Raw genomic sequence first — 11,542 nt, forward strand, 5'->3', positions numbered from 1 at the left:
ACCTTGAGTCAGGGTGCCGTTTCTACATGCATATGCTGGTGGTGCATGCTGGGAGATGGGGACGGCGCCAATTGGTCAATTTCCCACACAGTAATATGATAGATAATAGAAAACAGCGCAGATGATTTTTTTTTCACGTGGTTGTGCCGCCCCCCATGTGATGCCGCCCCGGGCGGCTGTCCGGTTCGCCCGTGCCAAAAACCGCCACTGGGTGTAATATCCCATATTCAGTTCAGTGTGATTTTTTTGGCTTTTGTACTTTTATTTATTTATTTTTCTTTTCAGTCTTTACAATATAATGATCAAATCCTTTTTTGAATTAGTGGCAGTGTAAATAGAAAAGGAGAGAGAGGGGGAGGGAGAGGGTTGGAAATGTGACACACCCCCTGCTCTCTTGTTTGCGCCCCTCAGATCAACTATCAGACGGTTTCCTCATCAGTGAGGACCGCAGACAGGCTTTTCCGGTCATCTGAAGCCGTGCACTGCAGTGTGTTCGCCTGTGCGTCCCGATGATGACAGACAGGAGGGACCACTGATCGCCGCCGATCGCTGAGGATGAAGAGGATGACACCGTCCTGTGGTGGATCATCGCCAAGACTGGACTGTTGAAAGTCCCCCATCCCGTCCCTGGTTCCTTCGGAGCTTTGAGAAACCGACAAAAATAGAATAAAATAAAACTCCAGCGGGCGGGACACTTCAGCCTGATGGGACAAATCTTTGTGACACAGTGAGGAGATTTGATAATGGGATGGTGATGGAAGGAGGCGAGTGAAACAAACAGCGGTATGTTCGTAGTGTTTTCGGCTGTGTAGTGTTGATTATATATATATATATATATATATATATATATATATATATATATATATATTAATAATTATAATTATAATTATTAATCTGACGATGTAGATTAATCACAGCAGCCACAACTTTTTGACGCTGACCTGGCTGCTGCAGTGCACCCGAGTGCTTTAGTTAATGACCTCCTGCAAGCATTAATGTAATTTCAGTACGCATCTTATATTATCTCACTGATCTCACTTTACTATATGTCCTTACAGCTCTATGGCTCCCCACTGAGAGAACTAGGTGAAGACATCCAGGCTATCTATATAGTTTATGATCCTGACATGATGGGGGACTCACTCTGCGTTTCCCATTGTGCCACTGAAGCGGTGCTCAGACGAAGGAGCTTTATCACCGTTCTGCCTTTTGCTTTACTGTTACCAACAGTGAGAGTCAGTGCACAGTTGATGGGAAGCTCCCTGGACTGCCACAAGACTTGTGTGTGCGCCAGCAACATCATTAGCTGCTCTAAGATGAATCTAACCAACGTTCCCATCGCTCTTCCACAATATACAGCTGTTCTGGACCTCAGTTTCAACTCCATCACCAGGCTACGTGCCGAGTGGACCCCTGTCACACTCAGCAGACTGCACAGTCTGCTGCTCAGCAACAACGGCCTCACTTTTCTGTCCTCTGAGGCATTTGTGTATGTAACAAAGCTTCAGTACCTGGACCTGTCCTCTAACGGTCTCCGACAGCTGGACGAGTTCATCTTTGAGCCGCTGGAGCACCTGGAAGTGCTGCTGCTTTATAACAACTGCATCTCTCAGATAGATCGCTCTGCTTTCTCTGGCCTCATGATGCTGCAGAGGCTCTACTTGAGCCAGAACCAGATCTCGCGCTTCCCCTTGGAGCTGGTGAAGGAGAGGAGCCGGCTGGAAACTCTTAGACTCCTAGATGTTTCCTCCAACCGAATCAAAACCCTGCCTCTGCATGAGGTTCAGGCTCTGCCCGCCTGGATCAAAAATGGTCTGTACTTCCACAACAACCCTCTGCCCTGCAGCTGTGAGTTGTATGATGTGGTGGCGAGCTGGGGCCTCAAGGAGCTCAGCTCTGTCACTGACTTCAGGAGCAGCCACACTTGTGTGTTGCCAGGCCCACAGAAAGAGAAAATGGCTGTACTGGATCTGGACAAGGTCAATTTGAACTGCAGCGAGGTCAAAATTAAGGATGAAGAAGCCTATCTGGAGCAGTTCCTGGTGCTGGACTGTGACACCAGGCAGAAGAACATGGTGAAGAGCTGGGCGCTGCCTGGAAACATCCCAGTGTCTCGAGCAAACAAGACTGCTCTGGTGCGTGACGACGGCAGCCTCCAGATTGGGCCCCTGAGGGCAGAAGATTCAGGGGTCTACACCTGCTCTGCCACCAGTGATTCATTCAATGAGACACTGTATGTAACAGTAGTGGTGTTTAATTCCACCATGAGTGGTGGACTGGAGAACCTGAAAACGGCCTACACCACCCTCGTAGCATGTCTGGTCAGTATAGTTATGGTTCTCATCTACCTCTATCTCACACCCTGCCGCTGCGCTTGTTGTCCAGGTAATGGCCTGGAGAAAAATGACCCCGTAGACAGCCTCCACTCTTCAGCTGTCAGCATCTCGCAGGCACATGAGGAGACAGGGCAAGAAAGAGTGGAAGGCGGAAGCTTCCCCTACAGACACGTGGGCTTCATGGAAGTCAAGGACCAGCTGGAGCAGAACGGCAGGTTGAATCCAATAGGTGAGGAAGACGAGGAGTGGCAGGGAGACAACAGGGAGAGAAGGAGGTCAGACGCAGAGTCTGTCAGCTCTGTGTGCTCCGATACCCCCATGGTGGTGTGAAGGTCAGTGGCAGATCCTGCAGGGTAAGACAGTGATGGCTCAATCCGTAGAGCTGCTCCACAGAGAATTGTTTGCTTTGAATGTGAGCGAGATTCAAGCAAAGTTAAAGCTTTAGTTGGTTGTCACAGTTGGTGGCACTGTTTCAGTAGCATGTACTATTGGCAAAAAATGAATAAGCAATGTAACGTCACCCAAAAGAAAAAAAAAAAACCCAAAGGCATCCTGTCAATGCCAAGAAATGTGTGTTTAAAATTGTTAATGGGCTAATATATTTCAGTTGGATAGGCTGACCCTGCAAGGAATCACTGTGCGAGTAAGAACATAAGCGTTGGAAATACTTTTTGATGGAAGCCCCACAGAAAAAAAATGTACTAACCATCAGCACTAATTACTCAGAGACAAGCAGCATGAAAACATTTTTGATGTTATTTCTTAGCTTAACTTTAGTTTCTGAATATCCTGAAGCTGCATGTTAAGTAAAAGTTATCCAGCTTTTTTATCCACTGGGAATCTTGGCACTACAAAGACAAGAAGTTTCAAAGATGTTGGACAGTAGCTGCTGCTTGAAAGAGAAACTGATTTTCATGCGGAGCTTGCAGAGCTCTTTTAATTATGCGATTTGCTCAATGTTTATGCTTTATTTTACATTCCTGTTTGGTTTTGTTGGCCTTTACAGGACATGATGCTGTAAGGATTACTCTAAGGCAATCTGATCAATTTCCAATTTTGAGTGATTTTAATGCTCAAGTAATCATATGTTTTTCGCAGTAACTTACCTTCTGCTGAAGTGTCTCTGACCTTGTATGCAGGTCTATTTTAAATGTCATTTTTGATTTGACTTCATTTCAGAAGCATCAACATAGTTTTTGCAATGCTTTGTACTTTTACTGAAATTCACTTTATTGATATTTTGAAAAATCATAATCTCTGCTAAATGTAGCTGAAATAGTTTCTGTATAACAAGAATAGAAAAATAGAGGTTTCAGATCAACTAAGTAAACAATCTGATGTGGCAGGTATTCCTATTGATCATAATGACCACATACACACTGTAGGTATTACTGAAACTGATATCTAGTTGTTTACATCAGTATAAACGTAACTATAAACTGTTAAGAGACAAATTTACATGAAATATAGATTTAAATTGAGCCAGTTATTTTCATTCATGGGTAACTGAGGGGTCATAATAGCATCATAATAAGCTGACGCTCATTTAAATCTTAAATAAACATTCCTGAGAGTGAGAGAAGTAGCAGTACCATAAATGTACATCCTGCCATATTGGACATCTAATAGCAGTCAGGAGGCGTCGCCCAGGGGAAACAACTGAAAGCGAGTAACATCCACTGAATGCTTCTGGGCATTAGTGCCCAACCCAGAACAAATCAGCAAATGCCAGCCAGCCAGAAGTCTCATAAACACAGTCAGAAATAGCAGCTTGTAGCGTAGCCAACACACAGGCTGTCTGACACAGCTGAAATGTAAATATAGAAGAAGCAGTTTTTTAAACACTTCTTAATTTTAGTTCCATCGCTAAAATACCTTGGAGTTGTTGATTTTAGAGGCTCACATTATTATCTTCTATTCTGTATGCACACACATAAATCAGGGAAAAAACTGGAAATACAGTCCTATACAAATTACGTTTTCGCAAAACTGAGCTGATAGCACTGATTGTCACAGAATAATAAAAACTAAATTTTCTTTAACTTACAAATATCTGACATACTCATTAAATTCAGGCTGCTCATTACCGATCACACACACACGTGCATGGTATCATAACAGTGAAGCAACTTAAATAGCCAAATACATCAGTCCCAGAGAACAGATGTAGCAATGAACAGTGTTTTTATTTTTGAAAGAACAATAATTTTCATTCTCTCACTCCTCATGGTGCTTTTTCAAAATATTTTAGGTAAATCTAAACCTTAAATAAATATATGGAACTCATTACATTGTGAGCATTGTGGAATAGTATTATAATGTAGCTGTACATGCTGAGGAACTTCACCAAATTATATCTATGAAAGGGGCACATATCTATTGTATGTTGATGTTGTACGTATTTCTCTTATAACCAAAGACTGACAAACATACACTGAGAGTGAATAACCTTTATGTTCAGTGTTTACAGTAAGTACAGTTCTACAGTCATTTGTATGTTGAGGTTACCTACTCTGTTTCTGTGTTCAGCCATAAACTTATATGCAATCCTGTGTAAGGACCTATTTTATTATTTGTTGTATTATATCTTGTCTGTTAATATATTGCTCCTGTATTTCATGAACTACAAAAATATGGCAACAAAGACTGAATGGTATCCACTATTTCATGTGAGTTGAATGCACTGAATCTGTCAAACAGAGCTGCAGTTATAGATCCTTTAAAAAATAAAGTTAAAGGAATAGACTGATACCCATGTCACTTCTTTATGTTAAATATAAAACTACAGTCTGTTACCTTAGATTAGCAAAGAGATTGGAAACGGAGGGGAAACAGCTAAGTTAAGGCATCTCATTTGGTTTATTTTTTTATAATACATTTTTAAAAATGAGAAGTTGTGGGGGGTTTTTTGGGAGGATATATGCTGAACTATATCTTGGCCTGGTGTAATGACTTGGAAGTTCACTGCTCTACAAAATACTTACTTTTAAACTACTACTTACTTTTTATACTATTTTTCAGTCTAAGTTTTTATGCAGCTTAAACACACGAGATATAATGTCTTAATTAGCCAGTTTTAGAGGTGCTTGTAGATGGAATTTATTTCTTAGACAGAGCCAGACTGGCTGTTTCCAGTTTTTCTGCCAAGCTAAGCAAAGCCAACCAGCTGCGGACTGTAGCTTCATTTTTTTTAAATCGTTTTTTATGCCTTTATTGGACTGCATACAGTGAATAGATGAGTGGGGAGAGAGATGGGGAATAACATGCAACAGAGGTCCCCAGCCAGATGCCAAAATGTGTATTCCTTTAACTCCATGGTGTCCCAGATGAAACCTGATGATGACCTGATCTTGATGTCTGTTTAGGCTAGGATCAGAATTCAGTGGAACTCTGCTGGCTTCAGTTTCTGTATTACGCTAATGACACAGCCTTGTTCACTTGAGGGTGAAATGGGAGACCACACAGATCGCTGGAGCAGAAACTGTTCACCCAGGGAGTCGTATTTATTGCACCTGTCCCTCAGACTTACTTTCTTCTGGCAACATTCGCTGTTGCTGGCTTTTCACCCTTATTTGGATCGTTGACCACGGGATATCCCTGAACACTGTGAGCACTCTAGTCTGTATGTTTGGATTGTACTGATCTCAGACAACCTGATGTTTGAAGTAAAGTTTAGGTCCCAGATTTCATTTAATAATCTCTTCTTGTTATATAGTTGTAGCAATAAACATAAATTTACTTGTCATTTTGCAGAACATAAAACCTCACATTTCCTCATGAAACAGTAAACAAAATTTGTGCATTGAAAGTTAATTATGTATAGAAGTGCTACCCTGCAACTGCAATAGAGGTACATATCTCTTTTTTTCTCTGAAAGTTGCCTTTAACCAATATTTCAAAATTAAGAGCATTAATAGCCTAAATGCTCAGTATTAGTACAGTTGTATTGCCATTAGCATGTTGAGGTTGCCTGTATTTATGTGTCACAAATTCTTCACCTTCATGCTGTGTGGTTCTAGCACCAACATTGTTACGATTAAGTGAAACATGCTACACCTCATTTAGTCACGGGACAGAACAGCATTTTGTCCAGAATCGTTATTTAAATGAGTTCATTTTTGTATGGTCTGGTCGTTGGTCTGTCTTGGCTCAGTGCTGCAGTGTGAAACCTCATCTGCTGCCCTGCAACCCCTCTGCTGGATGAATGATTGAAGAGTGATGCAGTGATGTCCGCACCCCCCGTTTCAGTAGCCGGAGTCTCATGTTACCATGTTTACCCACAGTTCATGCAACACCAGCCAGGTGTGTGTGTGTGTAACATGATTTAATTGCAGTACAACAATGCAGTGATGAATTCAGTTTAAAAGTATTTCATTATTAAAAGGAATGGGAAACAATTGCTCAAATAAAAGCGTTCACGGGAGGCAAGAGAGGGTTAATGATAGCTGATCTCTGTGTCGATGCACGTGTTTACATGGAAAAGAGCTGAATGACACATCCCCTTTGGATATTAAATCACAGATTATAATTAGAACAAATGCTGCAGCCTAAAGAAAATCTCAGATCACCGAACATCACAGACGCACATGGCACGAATGTAAGTCAGCGGCTGCTCACAATGAATGACTGGCATTTGGTTCTGTGTTTCAAAGACTGAATTCTAAGTAAGATGACTCATCCTCTCCTCAGGCCCCTCCCAGGAGAATCACATGAATGGTGAAGAGTCTGAATATGCAGTTTAGTGAAACTTCTGCCATCTAGCGGCCACTGAAACCCTGATACATGGTGGAGCATAATATTTTATTTTAGCACAAACAGAATATTCTAGGAAGACTTTACAAGCATTTGAATACTTGAATTCCTCCTTAACAACCAACACATACTGACTTAAAGGTCTAAAAGGCCACCTTTTATTAATTTCATTTCTATTTTCTTTTTTTTCTTTTCTTTTTTTTTTTTTTACAGGAGAATTTGTTTTACAGTGAATCTTGGTTATAAAAATAAAGTCAATTATTTCCTAAATATCTCAGGCTCTTTTTCAGGGTGGCAAAGACCACAGCCTCCAGACCCATCTCCTCATTTATGTATTCACACGGCCTGAGCAAAGCCCACCATGTTGTTGCTGACGTCGAAGGCAGTGTAGAACTGCCGCATGAAGACCTCACCCAGGATCCAGGTGCCAGGTGCAAACCCTGTCCTGCATCCAGACGCAGACTGAAGACAGAGGAGAGAAAAATGTGACTGAAGGCAGCGGATTGGCTTCATCAGCACAGACTGTATAAATACTGAAACATGTAAATACCCAGACTACTTTCTGAACTGTGCTTTTTCTTAGAGAGCATGTCTGAGCCTGCTATTTATAGATAAAATCTGGAATATCTTTCTAATATGGCCTACATATAAGGTTTATATGTTGCAGCTAATGGCTGCACAGATACGTGAATCTGATACAGATACAAAAACACCTGGGTTGCCAGGTTGTTAAAAATCTCTTTGGCTGTTGTTCATCCTCTTTCAGCGAGGCGTGATTAGTCTTCTGGCTAACTCTTTAATTCATCAATAAGACCCCTCCCTCAACATCTTAGTACTGGAAAAGAGCTGCAGAACATCCAGACCATAATCCATTTATCTGCTTCAGTATGTCAAAGGGTTATGGATTTCTCTGTTTAGAGTTGCAAATGTTAAAAGTTGTTAATAGATGTATTTTTACTTTATTTGGATGTAACGATTTCTCAGAGGGTAAATGGCTGAAGGGTCCATTAGTGAGATCTTGCTGAAGAATTGAGCTAAAAAGACAGAAACTACTTGTTCTGGAGGAGGGCATACACCACCCAAATGATTTCCTCACGACCTGGCAACCCAAATGTTGTCCTTCTAGATGGATTATTATATCAATAATGCATCTTACTAAGTAAATGTTCCTATCAATGGTTTAATAAATGATTTATCAGCAGTGATAAAGCCATTAGTTGGAACTGCCTTTGAAAGTGATAGCGTGTATCAGCCTGTGTTTAAAATGCAAACCTTCATGATATATGCCGATGGAGGAAGAGAGAAGCTGTAGCCGTTTATGTTGAACACAATGTCTGGCATGAGGTTCATGTTACTGCAACTGACAGAAGCCTGTGAGACAGAGATGCAACCTGTTACTGATTTACAACTCAAGCTGAACATGTTTAATGTTACGCTCACTATAATAGAAAAAAACACTGAAAACACTCACATCACCATACTCGTTTGCGGAGGCTCCCAACCAGCCGTTGATGTTGTTAATGTCGTTGCTCGGGCCGATGATTACAGAAGTGCCAGAGTCCACTACTGCCTCACAGCTTCCAGAGCACGCAACAGTGTTCCCATTAATGGTGATGCTGTAATATAAAGGAAGTTTCAATAAGGAGGCATCTGTTCTGTAAATCAAAACAATCTCCAAATAATGCCATGTGTGAAGTGGCAATTTTATGTGAGACACATCGAGAAAAATTAAAACTACCTTTGTATTTGGATGTTCCAAAAGTTAGTGGCATGATACAGAGGGACCCAGTTGATGATTCCAGTATAATATGAGGGATCTGTTCCTCCCAGAATCAGCATACTGCCCTCTACAGAACTGAAGGTATGGAGATTTTATTTTTTTAAACGAACAAAAAAAAAAAAAAATCTTTTATATAACAGAGTAAATACTAAAACGTTTGTTTTAAACAACATCGCTTTGCTGTTCATGGCTCAAATAAGAGCTCACCTGCTCAGGTAAATGGAGAAGATGTTCTGGGGGATTTTGCCCTGGTTCCACATGTTGTCAAAAATAGGTGTCCCTCCTTCAAGGGACATGTCAGGGAAGGCCAGACCAAGAATCCCATCCCAGGGCACAGATCCCAGGAAAGCTGCCTCTGTTTCAGTGAGACCAAGTACCTGGTGCTCCACGTAGATATCGCTTATCTGACAGTAAACCAAAAAAACAAAAAAAACAAAAACAGGAGTTTATTTTAGGAAATGGAAAGTGATCAAATGCTATAGGAAACAGAGTGCATCAGTTCATCAGAAGTTTGTCATCAATGTTTTATCCTCACCTTTATGGTGTCATACCCTGTACTTCCTGCTGCGAATCCACTGTTGTATGAGATGTAGAAAGTTTTTGTGTCGGCCTGAAAAGTGGAGGATGCTGAGCTGTTGAACTTTGCATGGCTGTCTGAGGACAGAGAGAGAAAGAGAGAGTTAAATCAGCACTGGAGGTAAACAGGTAAAAGAGAGTACAATTCATTACTTTTGCCTTTTTCTTTTTAATTTACAAAAAATTCCTGTTATGTGTATGAAATTGCTTATTTCATCTGACTAACCAAAAACTTGAATATATTCAGTTTCATTTAATATATGACAAAGATAAAGAGTCAACATCTCATATTTGAGAAGCTGGAGCCAGCAAGTGTTTGGCATCTTTGCTTGAAAAATGATAAATATAGGATCATCACTATATTAAACTCTCCTGAATGTGAACCAGTACCATTGTCCTTACCACAAGCTGAGCTGGTGCAGCGTATAGAGGGAACCCACAGGTCAGAGGAGCCAGTGTCAAAGAGAACTTTAAAGAACTGAGGTGGAGTCCCGATGCCGATCACACCATAGTATGTTGTCTGTGCCAGAGACAAGATTATTAAGTTAATTCATGTACTTAACGATTGCACTGAGAGGAGTATACAACAGTTTCCTGCCACTTACATCTGGGTCAAAGGTCATGGGCACCACACTCTCCTCATTCCTGGGGAGAAACTTTGCAGCAGGGTTGTATGGAAACTTCCTCCTGTACTCCTCAAACAGGCCTCTCTCCTCCAGCAGCTGCCTGGCCGACTTCCCCCTCCTCAAGGGAATCCTGTACAGACAAACTGGATCCATTATCAACACATACACCCTGAAGAACATTTATTATTTCAACTCAGTTGAGCAAACATCTGGGACCATGCTCACAAATGTTTTTGAGAATATGTCAGACCTCATAACTTATCCTAAAAAGGAGTTTTGGCCTGAGAGAACTTGAATCAAGAACTTGTTTTGCCACAGTGAGTGTTTTTAAATCTGGTCACTGGTTGTTTAAGAACAAGACCAAAGAGCTGCCAAAGGCCCCTGGGCAGTGAAATTAATTACAACCCCCAATGCAAAAATGTTGGAACAACAATTTTGTTATTCTTAAACTTCACCAGTATTAGAGCTAAACATGACCAATGCACAGATTGACCGACATTACAAATAAATCTCACAATGCCCTGATTGCTTGTAATGTGTCTACCAGGGTCACTCACTTTTCTGGCATCTGTGGATAAACTTACAATAAATCTCAGTGAGTGTCACCATTTTTAATTTCTCAACATTTCACCACAAATCAAACTCCTAAGGTATGTTCTGACATATGTTTACCTTAGTAAAAGTAAATATGTTGCAAGTTTGTTTGTATGTCTTACCTGAGAAGACCCTGTGAGACAGCCAAAAAGGCCAGCAGAACAAGGGCAGACTTCATTATTTCCAAAATGATCCAATAAAGTTCTCACACACAGGCAGGTGAGGTGTTTTTATACAGAGTTTCTAAGTAGTCTCAGCTCCTCCTTTTAGCAGAAACACTTATAACAACTGAACTGATAAGAAACCACTTAACAGAGCATATAAGTGAAATAAGATAAAGAAAACAAAAGGAACCCAGCACGTTTTTTTTCTTAATGTCCTTCAGTCTCACGTCAACCCGTATACAGTACAGTCCTGTATGATTACTCAGTTACTGAGTAAACATACAGGACTAGACTATATAAGGGAATCCAGTAAGCCAAGACTCCAGTAACTGTCACCACACCTAACTGAATTAAACTAATGTGTTAACAGTTCTTTGAATTGCTGAGCAGACATGCTGTCTACAATGTGTTTTTCTTTACACTGTTTCTGCTCCCCTTCTGTCAATAATTTGTCCCCGTCAGCACCTAAATAACAGCTCTGTTGACTTTGTGTCAAGCCTGTAAGAACTACATAAACATTTAGTATAAAAGATTCAAGGTGATAAATAACCCTTCAAGTGCTTTTTGATAAGCACAAGTTAAAAGACCTATGCTCAGTGCTTGGTTTTTTTTTTTATACCTTATCAATTTTAGCGTCATTTGTGTACATAAAAACTCTTTGATCTAAATTATTTGATATTAGTCCGCATTTTAAAAGACCTGTCACTCAATTTG

At 40.7% G+C, this 11,542-nt stretch overlaps 2 protein-coding genes across 2 annotated transcripts; one reads left to right on the plus strand and one right to left on the minus strand.

The window, feature by feature from the left end:
- The first annotated feature begins 451 nt into the window (after positions 1–451).
- LOC121178708 (amphoterin-induced protein 1-like) lies at positions 452–5,038 on the plus strand. The gene is made up of 2 exons (XM_041032998.1): positions 452–783; positions 1,059–5,038. Exon 2 carries the CDS (start codon positions 1,128–1,130, stop codon positions 2,664–2,666), a length of 1,539 nt encoding a protein of 512 aa, XP_040888932.1. The 5' UTR covers positions 452–783; positions 1,059–1,127; the 3' UTR covers positions 2,667–5,038.
- A 1,621-nt stretch (positions 5,039–6,659) lies between these two features.
- LOC121179148 (pepsin A-like) lies at positions 6,660–10,903 on the minus strand. The gene is made up of 9 exons (XM_041033799.1): positions 10,787–10,903; positions 10,050–10,200; positions 9,847–9,964; positions 9,404–9,522; positions 9,076–9,272; positions 8,827–8,943; positions 8,560–8,704; positions 8,361–8,459; positions 6,660–7,550 (listed from the first exon to the last, which is right to left on the minus strand). The coding sequence occupies exons 1-9, from the start codon at positions 10,840–10,842 to the stop codon at positions 7,425–7,427; spliced, it is 1,128 nt and encodes a 375-aa protein (XP_040889733.1). The 5' UTR covers positions 10,843–10,903; the 3' UTR covers positions 6,660–7,424.
- Between the last annotated feature and the right edge of the window lie 639 nt (positions 10,904–11,542).

This window comes from Toxotes jaculatrix, chromosome 3, assembly GCF_017976425.1.
Source record: "Toxotes jaculatrix isolate fToxJac2 chromosome 3, fToxJac2.pri, whole genome shotgun sequence".
NCBI classification, from domain to species: domain Eukaryota; kingdom Metazoa; phylum Chordata; class Actinopteri; family Toxotidae; genus Toxotes; species Toxotes jaculatrix.

Excerpts from the sequence above, each read along its gene's own strand:
- LOC121178708 (XM_041032998.1), top strand. The coding sequence starts at position 1,128 with ATGATGGGGGACTCACTCTGCGTTTCCCATTGTGCCACTGAAGCGGTG.
- LOC121179148 (XM_041033799.1), bottom strand. The coding sequence starts at position 10,842 with ATGAAGTCTGCCCTTGTTCTGCTGGCCTTTTTGGCTGTCTCACAGGGT. Across the intron at positions 9,273-9,403 it reads CAGGGTATGACACCATAAAG|ATAAGCGATATCTACGTGGA; the intron begins GTGAGGATAAAA and ends GTTTACTGTCAG. Across the intron at positions 8,460-8,559 it reads CCGCAAACGAGTATGGTGAT|GCTTCTGTCAGTTGCAGTAA; the intron begins GTGAGTGTTTTC and ends TCTGTCTCACAG.